Raw genomic sequence first — 24,215 nt, forward strand, 5'->3', positions numbered from 1 at the left:
AGTAAGATATCACAGGAAGTCAACATGAACTGCTGTCTGCCGTGTTGTGGTTTGTGTAGGGCACGTGTGGTTTTTGTGCAGGTGTGTTTGTGCAGAGTTGTTTCCTAGTTTCCTATCTCGCTTAGATTCTTGGAAGTCATTTCAAAACAAGACTCAGAATCGTGCCTGTTTGTTCAATGGTAGGTGTAAATGAAGTATCTGAAAGCCACACTTGAGTAAAAGAACACCAGAAAAAGACTTTGGAAGGTACTGTACAAGGTAAGCATGAAATATGTTGACATTAGATCCACAAATTATTATATACATTGATACAATCATTTCTATGGTGCTTTGGCTTCATGTTTGTAATATGGGCCACACTGATTTGTGATTTAGATAAGCACTTCCTGTGACTCTATGAGAATTGAAACGCAACAGGAAACCAAAATATGTCCAATTTAGCTGAGCTTGGCAAGCACAGCATTGCTAAGAGATATATGTTCATTTTGAATTCAATACCAATGATACGTCTGGGACGAGGGCATCTTTGTTGCTTCACCTCTTCCTTTAACAACTCTCCCTAAATAGGCGATTCTTGCCTGAGCAGGATTTCAGCTGCTCGACAGTCTCAGTTCTTCATCATGTTTCCTATCCATTATGTCAAATGTGGTGCTTAGACTGTAAACAGGCCATATACTGTTGTGATATGTGTGGAGTGCAGTTTAGCATTGTTTGCATTCAAGGTATCTCTGAAAAGAGATAAAAAAATGTCCATGGCAGCATATGTTGCTCAAAACCAGTGTGTGTCATTCAAATTGGATTTTGCCTTTTCAGATGTGCAAGCTACCCATGCCATAGGCATTAATGCATCCCCATACCACCATTGATGCTGGCTTTTGAATGCAAATAACATGTTGGATGGCCCCTCTCCTCTTCACCTCCAAGGATGCAGGGTCATTGATGTCCAAAAAGAATGAGACATTTTGATTGGTCTACCCATGGAACTAGAAGTTTTCCACTTCGCCTGGGTCCATCTTAATTCACCTTATTCACCCGGCGGCCATTACGAGGCTAAAGGGTACACTTGCCATTACACCTCAGTCCAGCAGATGGTGGTGGTAATGCACTCCGTTTGCAAACGGCTAAAAAGAAAAACTCACTGAAGAAGAAGAACAGGCGAATGAACCCTTCTTCTTTTTTGGTGAGCTTTTTTTTGGCAGTTTTAAAACAGAGTGCATTACCACCACCATCTGCTGGACTGAGGTGTAATGGCAAGTGTACCCTTTAGCCTCACACCAGGAATGTGGCGTGATCGTCACGTTGCATAGCGATTGCGTGGTGTTTTCTGTGTCTTTGCTTACCAGAAGCGTGTCTGATGCGGTGCTGCGGCAGCATTTCTGCCAATTAAAACGTCTCTTTTTCTCACGTCATTTTTTTTCTTCACTGTTTTGAATGGAAACGCTTCCAACACCCTTGCGTGTGGCCTGAAAAATAGGCGTGAGTCCTATTCCTAGCATGCACACGTTTTCTGCGCAGCTGCGCCTGAGACGTGCATGTCACGCAGGCAGTGTGGCACCTCTAACCTGTTAACATGAGAGCCGAAATAAAAACGGACACGCCACGCAGCTGACACGCCACGCCACGCACCCGGTGTGAAACGGGCCTTAGAAAATAATAAGACCACAATAATTTTATACATTTCGAGAAATGGTAAAGGGTGGACGAGTATACCACAAACAAAGCTACACCCACATGCTTTTCTAAACCACCTATCGTCACATATGAATATTCTGAATATTCAACAGACAGCAGTTAGAATCCCCACCCAGATCTAAGCTCCACCTTTACAAGGCATTAGATGGTTTAAAATATGAAACGGAGTTCGCCCACACACTGGCACTACTGCAGCTCACAGGAGTGAAGTAACTTACTAATGACCCATTTCTACAACTACTTCCAGCATTGTTTTTAAACTTTGGTAAGTTTAACCACACTTTCACACCATACTTTCTTGCTATGCAATTGTTTATATGTCAGTTGTATTAAAATGAACAATACATGTAGAGTTGTCATGTTGCTTTGTGTGTGTGTGTGTGTGTGTGTGTGTGAACAGTGCTACTTTAACTAACCATAAGCCATAATTTAAACAACTATTTGTTTAAATTGTTTATTTGTTGCCAACATCAGTGCAGTTCTTCTGGAAAATACATTGTCATAGAATTGAACTTGCATTGCTAGACAGCTTATTTGCAGAACCAGCACATTATGGAATAAAACGTTTCCTAAAACTATTTCCTTTAGGTCATGGCTGATCAAGAGGATGATGTCCGTGCTTTACTGAATGATTCTGGTGAACCAGATTTGAAGCATGCCATTGCCAGAGCCAGAGAAGTAGTAGATAGATTAGATAATGTAGTGCTCAACATTGCTGTAACAGGAGTAACTGGAGCAGGAAAGTCCACCTTTGTGAATGCCATCAGGGATGTCAGTAATACTGAAGTAGGAGCTGCTAAAATTGGGGAGACAGAGACCACTATGGAGATCAAAGATTACCCCTATCCCACCATGCCCAATGTGAAGATCTGGGACCTGCCAGGACTAGGGACCAAAAACTTCAAAGCAAAGACCTACATAAAAGATGTCAAGTTCCAAAACTATGACTTCTTTATTATAGTTAGTGAAAAAAGATTCAAGGAGTATGACATTATGCTGGCAAAGGAAATTCAGAAGAATAAAAAGAATTTCTACTTTATTCGTTCAATGATTGACCAAGATGTAGCCAATGCTGAAAGGAGATGGGTGACAGAGAATGCCACGCTCCAAAAAATAAAAAATGATTGTCAGGAAAATCTCATGGAACTGGGTTCTCCTCCTGTCTTCTTGATCTTATCCTTTTACCTGGAGAAATTTGATTTCTCAAAACTCCAAAATGCTCTGGAGAGAGATCTTCCAGATCGCAAGAGAGATGCTCTTGTTAGGAGTTTGCCGGTTTATTCCAGGCAGTGTCTTGAAAAGAAATACAACACATTCCAGAAAGCAGTCTGGGCTTTGGCTGTTGTATCCGGTGGCATAACAGCAGCCCCAGTGCCAGGTCTGTCAGTTGCATGTGATGTTGCCATGGTAGCAACTTTCTTCACCACATGCTACCATTCATTTGGTCTAGATGATAAATCCCTCACAAAGGTGGGAAATAGAGTAGACAAACCAATACTTGAAATGGTTAAAGAGTCGGCAATTGTCAGGGCAATTGCTGGTAAAACATTTCTTTCATCAAAATTGGCAGCCAGACTTGGGGGTGTAATTGAGTCAGTGTGCAGCCTTATTCCTGTAGCTGGAAACATAGCAGCAGCTGGAGTGTCTTTCGCTACCACACGGTCTGTGCTCGAAGAGGGGTTGAAAGAACTGTATAGAGTTGCACTAAAAGTGATTGAAATGGCAAACCTCAACTAGACTGAGGTATCCCTGAGGTGCTGCTCAATGAATTGCATAATGTGGCATAAAATTGAAGGACTTCAGTAATAATCTCATGTTATTTAGCCAATGCAAGTGGCCAGGTTACTATCATCTACAATGTTTCTTTGAACACATGTACTGTAAGTACAGTATTTCTATGATAGATTTACCAAAATAGGGATTTTGTTTGTTTGTTTATTCAGGGAATAGCTGTATGACAGTGCTTCTGGGAGGGTTTATTTTGATGTGTGTTTTTAAGGTATTTCACGTATCATGAATTACTTCAGCTGTTTGAGAAATATCCCTTTGCTGAATGTGCTCTTTGTGATCTTTGATTTTCAACACACTGTTGTGAAAAGTATAAGGGAATTGTTAATGGACTTTTGCACCCTAAACAATAAAACTGTGTTCTGTGTAAAATGTTGTATGTTGTTGGATTCTCGATAAACTATTCTTTCAAAATATATAGCACTTGATAGTTTTTCATAAATCAGGGACATTCATGTGTATTCTCAAACCTGTTGCTAAGTTCTCTGTGGTCTCATAGTTCTACAGTTATTATGACCGCCGCGCAGCGAAGCGGCGGTCATAGGTTAAGTCAGATTTTTTATTTCTTTTTTCTTTTTTGCATGTCCAAATTTCCGTCAAGGATTCCCGGGACACTGAAAGATCGGGGTACACGAAACTTGGTGGGCATGTAACCCCACATGGATAGCATGGAACCATCGTTTTTCGTTTTGATCTATCGCCCCCCCCCCACCCGCTGGACTGGACCCCCCCGAAAGGAGGGTAGGGCAGACACAGTTTTCTGTGAATATCTTGAGAACCGTAGGGCCTAGGATGACCAATTTTTTTTGCGTATGTTTGCCTCCAGGGGTCATGTAAACCCATTCCATATGCACACATGTGCATAAACAGATACACACGCACACACATACATTCACAGTAATCCTACGTATGACACATACTCACACAGTAAACATATATACGCATGCATGCACATGCACACACACAGGCACATAAACAGGCAAACACACAAGCACATGCACGCACACACACACACATAAACATAAACATGTACACGCACACATGCACACAATTCAAGAATTTCTCAGAATTATGAACAGGCAAGATGGGGGTGGGGTTGGATAAAATGTATTTTACATGTGAAATCTATGAACTAATCATGTTTTGGTACTTGTTGTCTAGCAGATACCAGTGAGAATTGAGTGTGCATAATGCAATTCAGTGAGACAGTTATAATCATATATGCCTTTCAGCGTGACTTATTTTTGTGGAAAACATGTGCTGGACTGGGCGGCGGTCATATTTGGTACCGCTCTGCGGTACATCTAGTTTACTTTCACTATTGACTCACAAGGGGGTTAATTAAAGGTTTAACTGAAGTGGAGCGCAAGGCGAACAATTCATCACTTTATTGAGTGTAAGATAAGAACAAGCCTTGCGTCGGCTTTGCCCCAGGTGTGCTTGAATTTCCCCTGGGGATCAATAAAGTATCTATCTATATGTCTATCTATCTATCTATGATAGCGCCCGAAGAGGTAAAGATGCACTCTGACAACTGTGTCTGCAAATAATGCAAGAACAGAAGAATAATGGTTTGTAAAATTGTAAATAATTTGGGGTCAACATATACAGTACATAGCGTCATTTAAATATGCAGAGAATACGCACAAGACCTGGCTGAAAAACAATATTGGATGTCCATTGTCTTTGAGCCTTAGGTGCAACTGCATGCAAACATCAAAGAAGAAAAAAAGGTCTCACTTTGCATACCAACTATGCAATCTATGCAATACACACGTTTCGGCTTAGCGTCTACCTCAGTGTGCGCCTTATGCGCAACTGTAAGCAAAACCATTAATTTAGCTTGACCCCTCTGGGCCACCGTATTTCTCCACTCCCACAGCCTGATGCAGCTGTGTCAGGAATCACACTGCGATCTGGGGTTCAGTAACTTGTATCTGACAGCACCGTAAGTATGCTCACTTGAGCCATTACGCACAGCTTCATCACTAATGTACTGTACTACTTCAACACTAGTTATACCCAAATCATTGCTTACTGTAACACAGAGCCACAGTATCTAGATATGGCTCTGGCTCAACAAACCTACTGGCACCATCTAGTGGTTAGACAAACCTTGCAGTAAACCCACTTCATTATATACATTCTGCATCTTCAACTGGATTGGATTCAGCCAGTGATGTTTTTAAGAATATTTATTATTTATTTGATTTAAGGCTTTAGGTGATATTTGACTGTGTTTGTTTCAATTTCATTTTCACTGACTTCAATGTCTGGAAATTACCTGAATCTCATTAAAATATTTTTTATTTATTTGTCATCGTGCACAACTAAGGGTACCTGCATATTTCAGATCAAAGGTCTGGAGAACAGCTCTATTCTGGTGTGGTTGAGGTAACATTAGTCTTGTAATTTACAGTGGAACTTTCTTTTAGATTATTTTCAATTTTTTTATTTCCCTAAATTATTCATTTTTTATGGCCATAGCAAGTGTCAGTCAGAAATTTTGGATCAAGAGACATGCAGCCATTACATAATTTTCTTAAAAATAAAGTTGACGTTTCAACATTCTTATCAATGCTTATGTGTCAACACTGTTACAGATTCAAATGCAGTTATCATTATTTCAGCACATAACAGCTCACTTCATGGCCATAACTGGATAAGCCTGCGCTCCACATACAAACGGAAGTTCGGGAGGAGCATGACGGAATTTGCACGCCTCCTTCAATCAGACAGGTTATTTATTCGCAGTCTGCCTCTACCTGCCGAAGTTGCAGTATCGGCGTCACTCCGCTTGTAAGACGCATTTGGTCAAGCTTGGAGCCAAGTCGCCGGTCGCGCAGCTTGGCTTCCCCAGCGCCTTCTCGGGTATTCAATCGCTCGCCTGTTTCTAATAACAGCGATAGCCGCCGCACAACCCGAAGAAGGAGAGCTACTCCGCAGACCATATCTTTGATTAGACCAGAGTTGGATGTAGGATCCATTGCCCTTGTTTCGCAAGGAAAGCAGACCTGCGTCGCCTTCTCCAACAATCAGTTTATTTCCTCTCCTACTATAGCCGATCAACCGAGCACCAGCGCCGCAGCGCGGAGCTCCGTTCCTCCGGCGTCTCCCCCTCTGTTTTTCAACCCTGCAAGTTATGGCAGCCCGCGTGCAGCCCTCTACCTTGCCATCCACTGCTGCAGCCTCTTTCTCTATTCCTAAACAGCTTTTCCCCCTGCTCACTCAACTCAGCAAGTTATGGCAGCCCGCGTGCAGCCCTCTACCTTGCTTTCCGCTACTACGGCCTCTTTTTCTTTTCCAGCTAATCAACCCTCCCCACTTTTCTCTTTGCCTACCTTGGGTGCTGCGCAACCTCCTCCCCCTTCCCCCGTAGCGACCGCGTCGCTACCTTTTCCCCTTTCCCGATCCTCTCCCGCTGGCACGAACCACGTTCGAGCCTGCGTTTTTTCCCAGCCAGGGACCGCGTCCCTGGTTCTCCCTCACCCCACTTTCCTTGGATTGGTGCCACCACCCTATAGGCTACAGTCTCGGCATCTCATCTGAGACCATGTCTACATGAAATAATACAATAATCTATGTGGTGATCACAAAATGTATTTAAGGGAGCATCGCTTTACCTTAACTCAATGCCGGCATTGGCCGTAAGGCAGCTGATACACAGGAGCTGTGGCTCTGTCGCTTATTGCCATAGGGCAAGGAAGGAATTTTTCTCCTTTAAATGTCTGGGAGTTTTTCGCCTTCCTCTGTGTTCAGAGTGCCAGCATATTAAAGCCCTTCCTTAGCTGACCAAGGGAGCACCTACACCTGCGTGTAGCTCTGCTCCGATACTTCTCTAGCTGAGCCTTGGAGCACCTGCACCTGTGTGTAGCTCTGCTCTATTCCTCGGAATCCTCTCTAATAATTGCTGCTCATCACTTCTTTTGCCGTTATAGCTACCGCAGTTAGCTACACCAGTCTATCTTATGGCGGCCTTACATTGTACGATTTTGGTCTGTTTTCACAGTCGGTGACTAAATTTCCAAAGTCAGACAGATATCATGGGAGTTGTACTGGAATCGCGGCGTGCTCCCGTCAACTAGATCGACGTGTAAGGTGCCAATCTTAGCGGTTTTAAGTCAGTCGAAGTCAGTCCTTTTCTAGTTTTGCCGTTACGACAATATCAAACATGTTTGATATTATCGCAAGTCTTTCTAGTCATGGCTCATGCAAATAGTGACGTGAACTATAAAAACCAATAGTGACCTCTCTCCAACACAAAACAGGAAGTGGCAAAGTAGGCGACAGCTGTAGCCTATAATTATTTGTTTTTCTTATTACAGTGCATGAAAATGCACTGTACTGTTCTTCCTAGGCAACAACTTATTACAGTGCATGAAAATGCACTCTACTGTTCTTCCTAGGCAACAACTTATGTTTCTTATTATTATTCCGCTTACCACTTTTTCCATACGCAATTTCTCTTGAACAGTTTAACTTAGAAACTTCATTCAAACTTTGTAATGTAGGTCTTCAAACAGATCGGGTTGCTATGTCTTTTCAACTTTTATACTTGTTAAACTATTAACCCTTAAGAACGTAGGTTTTATTTAAACCAACGTACTCCACTGGGTGAGTTTTTTAGGCTGCGTCACTAGCGTTCTACACTGACATTCTATAGTCATTATTAGGTGGCCTACAATCTATGCAGTGTTAGCATGGCCTGATCTGTTTTATTTCACGTGAACATTGCAAAGTACCACACACACACACATGCTTTCATCATGTGATCACATGTGTTGCATGCATGCACCTGATTACGCAAATGAAGTCGCGCTGACAACGTGCTACAATTGTCACGAGGATAACAAGACACGCGAATATCTCTTACCTCAGACGGATGTTTAACTCCAAGGAAGTTTTTGTTGTCGTCCGTTTCCTTCCTTCACATGGATTTTACGTAAGTGCCCTTATAATTTATGTATCAAATCTAGAAATCAGTTCATAAGTTATAGCGTTGTCATTTACAGCAATCGATGTTGTAGCCTACAGATGTCATTATCATATAATGTTAGCATACTGGTCTTTGTTGTGTTTGAGGGGAAGAGGGCAAGATAGTTAGTCGATGGTAGTGAACTCTGTGAGTAGCCAGTCAGGATAATATACTTTTAGAAGTGGAAGACACACTAAAGAAAGTGAACGTCATAGGCTATCATATTCCATCCATTCAATAAACCTAATTCTGTTAGCACAAATCTTAAACCAGGCAGACGAGGCATGAAAGGAAATTAGCTGTTTTGAATGAACACAATGCACACAATATGAGAATTTTACTTTCTGAACCTAGGGGTTTCAATATCTGATAAAGGATCTTTTTTATCAGATTTTTGGAATTTTGGAAACAAGGTAAATGACAAAAATGAATGTCTAAAACGGTCAGATTAATTCAAGAACTTTGAAGCCATTTATTGGAAGGCCCATGAGGCAAACACGTGTGCCTCATGTAGGCATGAACACACAGACACACACACACACACTCACAGACAGACACACACACAGGAACAGGAACAAAAAGTTGTCATTTGTCTGTTTAGAACTATAGATTATTGAAATATTAACTACTGTTTGTATGTTTTTTGTCTTTTTCTGACATGACTGGACACTCAGAAATGTTTGAGGGTGTGGTATTCCTCAAAGCAGGGAGTCACACATGTGCTTGGTGGCCTTCCGCAGCTGTTGACGCCTGGTTGTTGTCTGGCAGACCCTGCAACGCCTCCTTGTGCGAATACCCTGCTGAGATGTCTGTGTCACCAGTGATGGGAAGTGGCGAGCAGTGAGACGGACTGGGTTGTCAAGTGTTGGACGGCCACCACTTGAAGGCCTCCTCGCAGTGTGGAATTCCTCCAGCAGCTGACGTGCCAAGTTCTCTCTAAACCGAGCATATGTCATCTCCTGTCTGGTCAATTCATGGTGGAGCACATAGCTATTGAAAACAGCCACATCCAGCACATAAAAAAATAGCTTCTTGTACCACTTGAAGGACTTTCGAGCACAGTCAACAAAGGTGTTTCGTTTATCTAAATTATCCACAGATCCCATTTTCTTGTTATATTCCACCACACAGACTGGCTTCACCACTCCTTGACCTGTGGCATAGTCCACTTTGCCCGTTGGTACCATGTCTCCGGAGTGCACAGTGGACAAAACATGCACATCACGCCTATCATGCCATTTCACAGCCAGCATTTGTCCATTATTGAAAAATGCAGCATCACCTTTAGATATTTTTTTAGGGAAATGTGGCATGCCTTTCCTGTTGGCTCTAACAGTACCACAGGCACCAGTTGTATGCTGCAAAAGATGATTAAAAAGGGCAGGGCTGGTGTACCAATTATCCACATATAGAATGTGACCTTTATCCAGAAAAGGCTCCAGCAATGTGAGAACAACTGACCCAGAAATCCCTACACCCTCAGACATGGTAATATCTGTCGATTTCCCTGTGTAAATTATCATGTTCTGAACATATCCTGTCTTTACGTCACACAACACAAACAGTTTGATGCCAAATCGATGTCGTTTTGATGGAATGTACTGTTTGAAGGATAGTCGCCCTTTCCACTTCATCATCGACTCGTCAATACATAGGTCTTGGTGGGGATAAAAAATCTGGCTGAAAGATGTGATAATTGGGGTCAAAACAGATCGAATTTTTTGGAGGGGGTCAGTTGAGGTCATGCCGGTGAAATGCAGAGCTCTAAGTAGCAAGAGGTAGCGGTCCTGAGAGAACACAGTGGCAAAGAATGGTGTGGATAGCAGGGGATTTGTGGTCCAGTAATCTCTGATGTTGTTCTTTTTAACTAGACCCATGAGAACTAAGACGGCCAAAAAGAGATACAATTCAGCTATTGTGGTGTCCACCCACTTTGCCAGCTTTCCAACACAGTTTAACTTCTCCCTCAGTGTCTGGGCATAGCTGTTGGTCTCTGCCACAATAGTAGCCACAGTGAAGGGAGAGATAAACATTTTAAAACACTCCACCTCCGTCGGATTGTCAGGTTGCTTCCTAACCCCTGATAAAGACCTGGCAAAGTTGACACTTTTCGGACGAAAGTTTCCTTCCCTCCAGTTGACATCCCCGGTGTCCTCCAGCGCCTCTTCCTCCAGAGCTGCCAAATTGTCCGGCAACTCCTCGTCAGAGGAGTCACTTTCCACAGGTGCAGGTTCAATGTCAGAGTCATCATTTGATGTAAAAATCACCCTGATCTCTTCATCAGTAAGCTGACGCCTTTTCAAATGTGCCATACCTAATTTAATATTATCTATGATATTATAGCGTCTGTAAATATACTACGATTGTTTTGTGAATGAATATACTTCGAGATGCCGGTCGCTGGAATGTTTTGCATTGACGGACTTGATGGATGCACTGCTATTGCGCAAATAAAGCTGTGATTATAATGGGACAAGATAAAGATGTATGCGCATTTCTTGTGCGAGTTTAAATGTTATGAATGTAGCAAACTATTTTTCCTGAGCCGTGCGTTACTCAAAGCTACATAGCTCGTGAATGAACGATGTTTGTTTCCAGCATTCCGTACATTTCGCGGTCATTTTGATTTTCATCTTTTCAGTGGGCATGAGATTTGACTAAACACTGAATAACATCATCATTTAATTAAAAAAAAAAAACACATTTTGCGTGTTTTATTGTGCTTGGTGTAATGACTGACATTGAGAAATATGGCAATAAATGGCAGTGAAGCTAGCAACATTTGTAGCCTCCTGTAAGTAAACGTCTTCCCAATACTTGCCACTTCCGTGGATTTTGTCATGTATAGCCCGACCACACAATCATAATATAAACTAGATCTGCAAAATGTGGACATAACAAAATGGTAGTGGCAAAGTGATTTGCGAGAGACCATCTTTGACTTTGAGAATGTACAATGTCAGCCCATGTTAGCCAACAAGTGGTAGCCCATTGTTAAGCAGCAATTAGAATACTTATGTAGCAACATTCCAAACACAAAAGTGTGACGGTACGCTTTTACGGATAGTTAACGGCCGTCACACCAGTGTGACGGTACGTTCTTAAAGATGAACTGAACTGAAAGAATCAACATTGATAATGTGTTGATTATGACAATTAAAAATAAATGACACTAAAAAAATTATTTAAAAAAATCAATACGTAGCCTTTTTTAAGCAACACCAAAATTGCGTTTGTTAGTATTAGAACGCTGCCAGGTTCAATGACGTCACTGGCATGGTAGGACCTGAGAAGTTCTATAGGCAACAGCTGCAGCATATTATGTATACACGAAAATTTGTAATTTTAATGGCATGGGTTACAAATTTGAGCCTGTGAGGGACAGGCCTGTAGTGTCTTGACTACCACTAGATGGGGTTCAGGCTCCAGCTCAACCTTCAGTAGGATCATTTGGGTGAAAATGACTGTGTGGGCGCTGCCGGAGCATGGACACTGGAATCTATCTGTTGCAAAGCAGTGGCGAAACGTAGGGAAAATGTTCAAGGAAGCCAAAGTGACGGGAAAAATGTGTTTATTTATGTATGTGTTTATTTCGGGGGGTATACATTTTGTGCAATGTACAACATAGATACATTTTGTGCGGCACAACATAGGCTACTGTAGACCTAGCCTAGGTCATGTAGAAAACTGGACGAGGGGCGCTTGAGACAGCAACACGCACGCTGTCTCTCTGTCTCCCTCCATCCCTCACACACATACATTGCCTACTGTACATCCTCCACACAACTGCATACTCACTCACCACCACTACATTAGGCCTATGCGAAGGCTATGTGCATATACAAATAAGCTATATAACACGCATTGTCACGTCAATGTAGGCTAACGCAGTATGGACTACTGGCACTAGTAACAGCAACTCACACGGGCTCTCTCTCTCCCTCCCTTGAAACTGTTAAAAACTTCGTTACCCCAAGTTGACCCCAGATACACGGAGGATACACGAGTTTGCCGTTTATTTTAGGCTAACGTTAGTGGAGAGTTTGCAGATTTTTACCTTGTGGATGTTGATATTGCACGAGTCTCTTGGATAGCAGTACTGCGAGTTAAACTCCCTCGCATCAACAATCTGTCCTGAGACGGTGAACAACTGGCTTCAGGGTGAGTAGAAAGGGACATTGGATTCTGTTTACAGACCCGCTGTGGTTTAGTTACCAGCTAGTAAAAGCATTATTATCGATCTGTGATATCGTCGGAGTCATGGTTTATACTCTCTATGGTCGGAGTGCTAGCTTGTGGAGTTTGACATAAGAGTGTTTCCAAGGTGTTAGCTGCTAGCCCTTTCCTAGGTTGGATCGTATGGTAGCCTATCTAACACTGGACCTCACCTGAGGCTACTTCGAAAGGGGACAGATAGGCTACTGCACTTAAAACTTTAAACGATTGAACGAACCTTCCCAGACTTTGTAATTGCGACCAGTGACTGCATTGAATGAACGAAGCCGAAGTTGAAACTTAGGCTCATATGGCACATAGACTGTGGGCTCGCCTTTCTATGAATTGAAAAAGACTACAAGCTGTTCCACCGAGTTTGCGATAAAGTAAGCAAGAAAAGGGTTTTTTAAGTCAGGATATGGCAAGTCAATGGCATTTATTCGTCCAAAGTTACAGACCAGTTTCCATAGTGCACATCTTATCAATAGTTTGAATGTCGTGTGTGTTTCTGCTCATTGACAAAATAGCGTTCAGTATGATTCATGCCAAATTAATTTCCCCTGTTAAAGTGTTCGCCTTTGTTTCACTAGTTTGGTTTCATTTTGTATGAGATTTTGTGATGTATGATAAATGGCTTATGGCCAATATGTAACTCAGCTAGGCCTAATGTTAGTTTCCTCAGCCATGTCAGCTAGCCTCAGACTCATTATCTGCTATGGCTGCTAGTGCTAGTGCAGAGTAGCTTACCATGCCAGTGACGTAGCCGATTGTTGAAATCCAACATGGCGGCGCCCGTGTAACAACAACACCACTTTTAACGTACAATTTTATCCCTTTTAATAAATTCAGCCATTTTAATCATTGTACCAATGAGAAGAAATAAAATACATCTGTTATATCACCTTTACTTCAAATTCCAGTTCAGTTCATCTTTAAGGGTTAAAGAAAAACTTTTTAAAAATCCCCATAGACTTAACATTGCCGATTGTGACATCATAATACAATTGTCAATAATACAATACAATTGTTAAGCAATTAGAATCCTATGGCAGGTGTTCAGGCCACCTGCAGCCTCAGGCTTTAAGCATACAATCTGGGTCAATTAAGACTACACATCCTATTCAACTGTTTCCTCTGCCCAAAACTGTTTCAAAATAAAAGTCCTCACTACAATAATCCACTGTTAAACAATGTAACCCATTAAACTACTGAACTTTTTACATTCAACTTTTAAACAGTCTATTTTTAAACTATCATTAAACTATCTATCTATTAAACTAGCTGTCTATCAACAACTTTTAAACTATCTACATTCAACTTTTAAACTATATATATTCACTAGCTGTCTATCAACAACTTTTAACTTGTCATCAACTATGTCAACACTTTTCATCAACTATGACTTCTACCCACTGTAGCTAGTTAGCATGGTTAACAAAGTTAGCATGTTAACATTTTTAGCAAAACTGCTAAAAATGATTAGCTAGGTTAGCTAAGTAACATAGTTAGCATGCTAACATGCTAGTTAACATTTTTAACAAAACTGCTAAAAATGATTAGCTAAGTAACATGGTTAGCATAGTTAGCATGTTATTTAGCATTTTTAGCAAAACTGCTAAAAATGATTAGCTAGGTTAGCTAAGTAACATGGTTAACATAGTTAACATAACTGCTAAAAATGATTAGCTAAGTTAGTTAAGTAACATGGTTAGCATGTTAGCATTGCTACCATAGTTAGCATGTTTAGCAAAACTGCTAGAAAATGTTAGTTAAGTTAGCTAAGTAACATGGTTAGCATGTTAGCATTGCTAGCACTGCTATAAAACATTAGCTAAGTAGCATGGTTAACAGAATTAAAAATCTTAGCATAACTACTAGCAAACATTAGAGCCATTCCAACTTTCAGTTATCGTCAAATATCTACCTATACACAGCCATTAAACTATTTGAATATCAACATTCATTAAACTTCTAGTCTGTCAACAACTTTTAAACTATTTACCTTCAACTTTTAAACGGTCTACTTTTAAACTATCATTAAACTATCTATCTATTAAACTAGCTGTCTATCAACAACTTTTAAACTATCTACATTCAACTTTTAAACTATATATATATACACTAGCTGTCTATCAACAACTTTTAACTTGTCATCAACTATGTCAACACTTTTCATCAACTATGACTTCTACCCACTGTAGCTAGTTAACATGGTTAACAAAGTTAGCATGTTAGCATTTTTAGCAAAACTGCTAAAAATGATTAGCTAGGTTAGCGAAGTCACATGGTTAACATAGTTAGCATGCTAGTTAGCATTTTTAGCAAAACTGCTAAAAATGATTAGCTAGGTTAGCTAAGTAACATGGTTAACATAGTTAGCATGCTAACATGCTAAGTTAGCTAAGTAACATGGTTAGCATAGTTAGCATGCTAACATGCTAGTTAACATTTTTAACAAAACTGCTAAAAATGATTAGCTAAGTAACATGGTTAGCATAGTTAGCATGTTAGTTAGCATTTTTAGCAAAACTGCTAAAAATGATTAGCTAGGTTAGCTAAGTAACATGGTTAGCATAGTTAACATAACTGCTAAAAATGATTAGCTAAGTTAGTTAAGTAACATGGTTAGCATGTTAGCATTGCTACCATAGTTAGCATGTTTAGCAAAACTGCTAGAAAATGTTAGTTAAGTTAGCTAAGTAGCATGGTTAGCATGTTAGCATTGCTAGCACTGTTATAAAACATTAGCTAAGTAGCATGGTTAACAGAATTAAAAATCTTAGCATAACTACTAGCAAACATTAGAGCCATTCCAACTTTCAGTTATCGTCAAATATCTACCTATACACAGCCATTAAACTATTTGAATATCAACATTCATTAAACTTCTAGTCTGTCAACAACTTTTAAACTATTTACCTTCAACTTTTAAACGGTCTACTTTTAAACTATCATTAAACTATCTATTAAACTAGCTGTCTATCAACAACTTTTAAACTATCTACTGTCTATCAACAACTTTTAAACTATCTACATTCAGCTTTTAAACAGTCTAACTTTTATTAAGCTATGGAACCACCATGTCTATCCTAGCATCACCGTAGTAACCATCTCTGTATTATCTGTTTTAACTATACATGACATTTTACATCACAACTTTAGCATTTTCATGCACTGGTAATTCCTTGGAATTGTATTTCTAGTTTTTCTTATTATTATTATTCCGCTTACCACTTCTTCCATACGCAATTTCTCTTGAACAGTTTAACTTAGAAACTTAATTCAAACTTTGTAACGTAGGTCTTCAAACGGATCAGGTTGCTATGTCTTTTCAACTTTGTAACTTTTTAAACTATTAATTAAAACGTTTTAAAAATCCCCATAGACTTAACACCGTGATTGTGACATCACAATACGTCTATTAAGCAATTAGAATCCTATGCCAGGTGTTCAGGCCACCTGCAGCCTCAGGCTTTAAGCATACAATCTGGGTCAAGTAAGACTACACATCCTATTTAACTGTTTCCTCTGCCCAAAACTGTTTCAAAATAAAAGTCCTCACTACAATAATCCACTGTTAAACAATTTAACCCATTAAACTACTGAACTTTTTACATTCAACTTTTAAACGGTCTACTTTTAAACTAGAGACGGTTGATAAAGCGAGACGATTCATAAGAGGGTAAATTCTGGCACGCTATGACGTAGAGTTCGAAACTGCCACGCCTTTTTAGGAGTCTAGCGGGAGGTCCAGTGTCTATGTATTCCTATGGGAGAAATGAAAATGTTCTCGGATTATGACCATTCCCTTAGCCCTACATTCAGCGATGTAAGTTATGAACCCATTTTCTACAAGCCACATGTCTTTCTAACATTCCCACATTGAAATTGTATTTTCCAGCGAAATAAATAAAGAGAAAAATGACTGTTTGTGGACTGTCTGTCTCCGCTAAGCCCAGCGCTTGTGCAGGCTACCTGTTCTCAAAGCACACTAGACCAGGAACCGTTGCTAAAATAACGTACTTTAGGTATAACTATAGTAGCCTACCATGTATGTTGTTGAACAAACTATTAAGTCTACATTGAAAATGCCCAAATTCTGCTCGGCAATTGGCTGTTCCAACAAAAATGTGTCCGTAATTTTCATTCCCAAAAGACGCAGAAAGGTATGTATTTGCTAGATAATAGGTTATCCTAGTTGTTAGTAGTACGAGCATAACATTACATAACGTAGAAGATGGAGGTACATTACACATTTTTTTGTTGCATTACATAACACCCTAAAATAATGTTATCAACTCCAATAAGTACATCCTAGTTGTTAACATTACATAAAGTTTACATATATTGTAATTGTGAATCAATAATGCCAGCCAAACCTACCGGCAGAATAGCAATGTTACAATCAGCATGAAACTTAGGTACTCATACTCATACAACATAATTTAGGGTACAGCAGGATGTTAAAGTGTGTGTGTATTGTCTTGAATGAAGTACAAAGACTAGTAAAAAAATAAAATTTGTTTATACCATTTTATTGAACTACTAGGAGAAAGAGGTGGCTTATTAATATCAGGCGCGCCAATCTCTCCATTCATCTGCCCCAAGCCACTCTCAGAAAAGGCGGTTATGGAGTCTGCGAGGTTCATTTTGAACCGGACATGATTTACCAAATGGTAGTCTTATTTGATTTTCAGGTTGTCAACTACATCACAGTTCACCTAAATAACCATAACAATACATGATGAAGGAAAGGTTCTTTCTGATGATAATGTATTTTGCAGCAACAAAGAAAGCGTCTAACTGACAATGCTGTGCCAACCCTGATTAACTGCCCTAACCCCCCTCCATCGAGTCATGGTAGACGCCGTGTCTTGGAAAGATTTGAAAATACTGGTAGGTATTGCCCATATGTATAGTTGGACAGCACAAAATAGCAGCAGCTGAAGTGCAGGCCGTCTTCATCTTTTAGGTGTCGAAGGGTTGAAGTGTCTAGTAACAGCATCAGAGAATGAAGAGTATGAAGAGGCAGATGAAGTGAATGTCCGAGTGGAAGAACACCTAGAAGAAATAGAAACAGAAACAATCAAGGAAACAGTGAAAGTAAGGTGGTTTTACATAAAGGTCTAAATTAATATACAACCCCAAAACAGAACAAGTTGGGACATTGTGTAAAATGTGAATGAAAATAGAATGTAATAATCTGCAAACCTCTTTAAATTGTCTTTTGAATCATGTTGCTGGCATCAAATTGAACATGAACATATATTTGTGGTTATGGTTATGCTTTTGTCAAAATAACAATAGCATGGTAGGATTACATTAAGGAAAATAACAATAAACAACAATGTGAAATTAATCAACAGCCTAATGATAATCTATTTTCCATGAAAAAGTCTGAATTTGCATTTCAACATTTGATGTCCTTTTTGCTACTACACATGGGTTTAAAAGACTTTTATATGACCACATTCTGTTTTTGTTTGCATTGTACACAATGTCCCAACTTTTTCTGATTTGGGGTTGTAGATAACATCAAGTTAAGGTTAAGTTAAGATCAAGGATAGCAATGCACATTTCTTAACAAAAGGGTCAGCTTGAGGAAGAGCTGAGGCTGGAAAAGCACAAAGTCTTGGAGCTTGAACAGACACTTCAAAGAGAGAGGGAGAAAGGGACAAAATTACACTTACAACTTTAGAGAGAAAAGGCCAACAAAAGGAGACTGAAAAAAAGACTCCAAGCTCAAGTCAGAGAGTTAAAGTCTAAGTAGGTTTCCCTTGTATGAAGACTTGACTGTGTACATATTTTGCATGTTGTTTTGTCTCCTTCTGACTTAACCTAATGACTCTGGTTAATATCCAAGGCTTAAAGTTGAAGAAGATAAAGCGAAACTGTCTGACGCACCACGCACTCCTACCACCTGAGTCTGCAGAGTTTTTCAGCCTCCAAATAAGAACTAAAAGCAAGAGAGGAAGAGGGAGAAACTTCCCTTCCACTGTGAAACAGCTCGGCGTCCAAATTTTCTACCATAGTCAAAATGCCTACACAGGGCTCCAGACTAACTTTTTGCACTGGTTGCACTGGTGCGCCTAACTTTTTTTCTTAGGTGCACCAGCACAAAAGTTAGGTGCACCCAAATTTTCAACCACATCGCATTTAACACCGCAGCAGGTTCCCTTTTTTCCCTTAATTACTGTCCTATATAGGTTGTCCTATGACTTATGATTTACAATTCTACAAGAAAAGTAACTTAATGAAGTGTTGGTGCTTTAAGTGCTTCACTGAGCTGAAATGTAAACTTAAAACATCTCAAGATGAATTAAATAAAAATAAGTGAGTGAATTAACAGTGCACGTCTTTTAAGGGCTTCAAATCTCATGGCTCAATGTCTTACTATCCTTCATGATCTTTAGGCCTTGGCTAAACCAGCTCGCCATGCTAGCATCTTCCATAGAAATGTATTTGAGCACGATTTAAAGAGATGTTCCAAGTAGCCTGGGGGATTTTTATGTGATTTTGCAATGATGATTGCAATAATCATTTGACAGCCCCACAATGCAATTTACTTTTTAATTTTAGTATTTTTAAATTTTCAATAAGAACATCACTATGCAGTAACGAAATGGTAGGCCTATTATTATAGGCTATTGCAATGACTTGCCATGCTCGATCTAAATGTGTCCATTCAATTCACCGTACACAATGACCACAGTTATACATGCAGGGAATATTCGGGCTTTAAATGTAGCAGCGATATTCGGTTTGCGCCAAATACCGGATTGAATTGATTGATGCCATCAGAATGAGTTTACACAACTCGCGCGCAAAACGAATATTGTTGTTGAAAACCGGGTTACTCCCTGCATGTAACTGCGGTCAATGACGCACTCCTTTTCGGCGATATCTGTATCTCTGTCGTTCGGGAAGGCCTTGTATGCATTGTTCGCAATTTTAAGACGTCTTTTTTATCTGCAATGACTCCTATACATTTGGCGCAAGTGGCATTCCTGTACGTCGGGTTTACGTTCAAACTATTTTTCTGATGAATGATGAATTTCGGACTGAACTTGGTGAAGGGAAGTTTCACTAGGCCTATCGTTGGCAACGATAAACTTGATCATCATCTCGGGCTCGTCTGATCGGTTTGCTGCTGCCAGCCGCCGAAAGGCAGTGGGGAGAGGGGACATTTATCTCGGCCTATGTGACCACACTGTTTATCTGACGGGTCACTGACCTCTCTCTCTCTCTCTCTCTGCAGCACACGCATTTTCAAATTTACACACAGGCACTGGGCCACGGCCAATCAGAGGGGAGGTCCCGCCCTTCACTATCTGTGATTTGTTTAAACCACGATATTGGCCAAATATGTGTTGAACCAAAGGTAGAGTTTCAATGCGGACACATTTTCCTCTCTCGAATAGCTGATCGCACCGGTGCGACCTCCGATTTTTTTAGTCGCACTTTTGAAAAATTAGGTCGCACTCTGGAGCCCTGCTACAGGACGTTGAGGCGGCATTTTGTTCTTCCTTCTCCTGCAACTCTACAGCGGTTCATAAACCACAATGTGGGCCATATCCAAGTAAGAGTTATATCAGAATTATATTATTAAAGGTGCTCTAAGCGATGCTGGGTAACGTCACTTCTGTTGACTTTCAAACAAAACAGAGCGCTAGCTCGTTACTTCCTCCCCCTCCCTCCTGTGCTGTTCCCGTGCATTAACAAGCTAGTCTACTTCTGCTTTACAGCCAGGCTTCCTAGACTCAATACTGCTGCAGATGGCACTGCTAGCACAAACCATGAGACAATCCGAGCGTGCAGTGTCAATTGTATTTGATGAAATGGCAATAAAAAAACATCTATAGACTACAATCGAGCCTTAGACCAAATAGATGGGCTGACCACTAAAGGCGAGGTAGCCAACCAATCTATGGTGTTGATGGCTCAAGGAGTAGCCTCAAAGTGGAAGCAAGTGAGTATTTATGTTTAGTTTGCGCCCCTAGTGGTTTTGTCAATATCAGACAGCAATTATAACTAATTACTAACACTTTCATCTACACACTTCAGGCCATAGGATACTTCTTAGCAAAAACTGCTCTTTCCCCAGAAGAGACAGTAATAATAATATCAACGGCTGTGAGGCGACTCACACAGATCGGTTTCAATGTGAGTTTGAATTATATCAAATTAGAATAAAGCAACTTGTAGTCTGCATAAATGAGATAGAGGTTATGTTAACACATTGTCTCTCACAACAGGTTATATCTGTGGTCTGTGATCAATCACCTACCAATTTAAAGACATTGAAACTGTTAGGAGCCAGTCTGGATATCACAGACAGTACAGATGCGGCACATTGCATATCAGTGAATCGGAAAAAAAATCCTCTGATATTCAATGTACCTCATCTTGTAAAATCAGTACGCAACAACTTAAAAAAACATGGCCTTAAGGTTAGTGTCATTATGAAATTGCACATGGTTTAATTTGTTCCAGTCAATTTGTCAATTCACTAGCAAAAAATCTACAATCACCTTGTCATGTTACAGATAGGACCAAAACAAGTACAGTGGAAACACTTGGAAATGTTTTATGACATTGACAGACAGAACACTGTACGGATGGCTCCGAAGATAACATTAAAACATGTGACCCTGCCATCTTTCACAAACATGCGTGTTCGACTGGCCACACAAGTTTTCAGTCACACAGTAGCAGCTGGTGAACATTTGTTTTTCTTTAAATACAATTGCTACACCAGTTTTGTGTTTTAAATTATATATCTGTGTCCTACCTATTAAATACACTGTGATGATGCTAATGCAATCATATAGGGATGAAGTCCATGGTACTCACTACAGCGGACTTTTTTTCGAGGACATGAACAAGCTTTTCGACATATTGAATTCACGGTATAAATGTCTCTCCACGTGCATACCACCAATTAAATTTTTTATATTAGTCAAATTGTAATAGCTAACTGCAAACACAAACACTTACTTCTCAGGAGCAGTGCTGATTCAAATCCATGGCGACGGCCACTTGGTCCGAGAAGCACTGCACAGATGTCCTACCTCAGGGAAAGTCTTCAGTGGATTACGTCTTGGACCTTCAGGTTGGCAAGAAAACAATACATGTAATGGGTCAGAAACTAGATCTTCATCATTATTATAATAGATCATTGACTTTTCTGTAAAATGTTACAGACCGAAATTCACTCCTCCTTGCCAGCGTGGCTTCATTCTCACCATCCGCAGTATCATTTTGATGTTGCAACAACTGGGAATAGAATTGGGAGAATTGAAATTCATCTGCACAGCCAAACTTAATCAGGACTGCCTGGAGGTAATATACATATACACACACACACATACATATAATCACAGAAGCTATCCAATCTATCCAATATCTAACATACTGTTTACGACCCATGCTCACTCCAAAAGAATTTGTTCTCCGTGATCCGTGGCAAGGGGGGCCACAGGTTCAATCCGACCAGCAGGGAGTTTGCAGCAGCTATAAAAAGTGCCTCCATTGCTGAACTAACAACCAGCATGGGGAGCAATTGTTTGTCAGACCATAACACCAGTCTGATCAACACAAAACGCAACAGACCGACTACAACTGGCAACCAACTGTCTCTGACACCATCAACGTCTCAGGTAGGGGCATGCAAATGGTAATCTGACGCGAATAATAAATAGTAGAAGGGGGTCACTTGCTCTTCAGCCTGGTTGGTGTTCACGGAACAGGACGCAGAAGTCAGTAAGGACACCCAAGGTCTATCTAGGACCAAGGAGCAGGACCAGAGCACACAAAGCTTTAAGTGATTTTTAATTAGTGCAAACCGACTAACGTTTTGACGCCCTTGCGTCTTAATTTTTGTGTGCGCCGGTCCTGCTCCTTGGTCTTAGATAGACCTTGGGTCTCCTTATTAAATAACATAATGAATGTTGCTCACAATCTACACTTCAGCGTATGTTGCCATCATGCCCTGTCTGCGATCTACCATAAAAGTCATAATGATCTAACACATGCTTACACAGAATGTTTTGTAGTGTGTTACAGAGTGGGAAGACATCACAGAGGAGGCTGAGATAATGGATGTGATGGAGGTCACCTCAGACTGCATTGAGGAGGAAGTTTTAACATACATTTCTGGGTGGCTCGTAAAAGGAATCACATCAGATCCTTTACTCTCCTCCTGCTCCCAGTGTGAAGAGCTCCTGGTCCACATCCCACACACCGATCACAACTACACCACCACACCGACCAATTCATCTACATTTATAAAAAGGAAAAGATACACACACAACGCAAATTTAGTAGAACCATCCAAATTAATGACAGACACAATTATCAAAATGGAGGCCAAACTAGCACCCTTACTAAAAATTCATTGGGCAGAGAGTGGACTCTACAAAAAACTAAAAGATGACATACAACAATCAGATGTGTTCAATGACATGTCACGTCTACATCCTGAGCATAGCTTTGCTCTCCAAGACAAAATAATACAAAAATTCATTATGTGTAGGATTGGTGCTGAGCTACTCCGTGAAAACAATCAGATTCAGGAGGAAGGAACACGTGCGAGAAGAAAATTAAAGTGCTTCACTGGCTAAACATGAATATTACAGTAAATGGTTCTACACAAACTTAAACAAATGTGTACGTCCTCTTTCATTTTACCAATAGATGTGTTATCTTGTTCAATTTCTTTTACTCAAAGTACATAAAATTTCCCTCACGGGATCAAAAGAGTATATATACTTATATACTTATACTTAAGGTAACGTCAGCATCTAGTAACATTTCAAGCCCTTACGGTCCTACTAGTCTGGGGGAAGGGCAATAAGGGCTTTTACACGTTAGACTACTGCTAACGTTAGTGCTAATGAAAAAAAAAACTTTAAAGGAACACGCCACCCAATGTCAGTAGTAATATATGTTCTTACCTTAACTTTCACGAGTTGAGTCATACCTCTCCCGTGTCCGTACGTGCACTCAAACGCTCTGGTGCGCGGCTGGACTGTGTTAGCATGTTGCTATGCTAGCGGGCTTTGACGGCAACTAAGCGTAGAAGTAATTAAAAACATCCACGTTTTACCGACTTAAATACAGTTGCACGAGTAGTTGATAGAAATGCTACGGCCACGCAACGTGAAACGTGGCGATTTTCCAAGCGAATAAACCGGAGAACTACAATGTGTGGCGCAATAGCACTTGGGAGTACTTCGACCTAGCGTAGTAGTATTGTTAACACCTAATTGTAGATCCTATCCACCACAGAGTTTAGAATCCATGCTGGATCGACCCTCAGCCTCTCCCTCCCCTCTGAGCGAGAGAGAGGCACACACACTAGAGATGCGCTGATGGGCTATTATTTCAACCATAACTGCATAGCAAAACTTATCATCCATCAGCCATCCATCAACACCAAAGTTTTTTGACCAATTTTCGAAACGGCACCCGCCGACCATCCGCTGGTTGTTTTAATGTAGGCTATATGGGTGATACAGCGCTGCTGACGTGAGGCTAGAAAGCC

The 24,215-nt window shown here is 40.5% G+C and overlaps 1 protein-coding gene across 3 annotated transcripts; it reads left to right on the top strand.

Moving 5' to 3' along the window:
• On the top strand, positions 1–23,581 carry LOC143136337 (interferon-inducible GTPase 5-like). 3 transcript variants are annotated; one of them, XM_076297006.1, is made up of 6 exons: positions 1–258; positions 21,502–21,579; positions 21,675–21,782; positions 21,874–22,012; positions 22,114–22,329; positions 22,726–23,581. In XM_076297006.1, the coding sequence occupies exons 2-6, from the start codon at positions 21,548–21,550 to the stop codon at positions 23,290–23,292; spliced, it is 1,062 nt and encodes a 353-aa protein (XP_076153121.1). In that variant the 5' UTR covers positions 1–258; positions 21,502–21,547; the 3' UTR covers positions 23,293–23,581. The 3 variants fall into 3 exon arrangements, with proteins under 3 accessions (XP_076153121.1, XP_076153120.1, XP_076153122.1); XM_076297007.1 differs by lacking the exon at positions 1–258 and adding an exon at positions 21,229–21,388; XM_076297005.1 differs by lacking the exons at positions 21,502–21,579; positions 21,675–21,782; positions 21,874–22,012; positions 22,114–22,329; positions 22,726–23,581 and adding exons at positions 814–1,957; positions 2,281–3,896 and having other exon boundaries at positions 113–258.
• Positions 23,582–24,215: the final 634 nt, after the last annotated feature.

Source organism: Alosa pseudoharengus, unplaced genomic scaffold (genome assembly GCF_046254945.1).
Source record: "Alosa pseudoharengus isolate Yale_2024_CS ecotype anadromous, Long Island Sound unplaced genomic scaffold, YU_APseudo_1.1 YU_APseudo_1.1_scf_20, whole genome shotgun sequence".
Classification (NCBI taxonomy): domain Eukaryota; kingdom Metazoa; phylum Chordata; class Actinopteri; order Clupeiformes; family Clupeidae; genus Alosa; species Alosa pseudoharengus.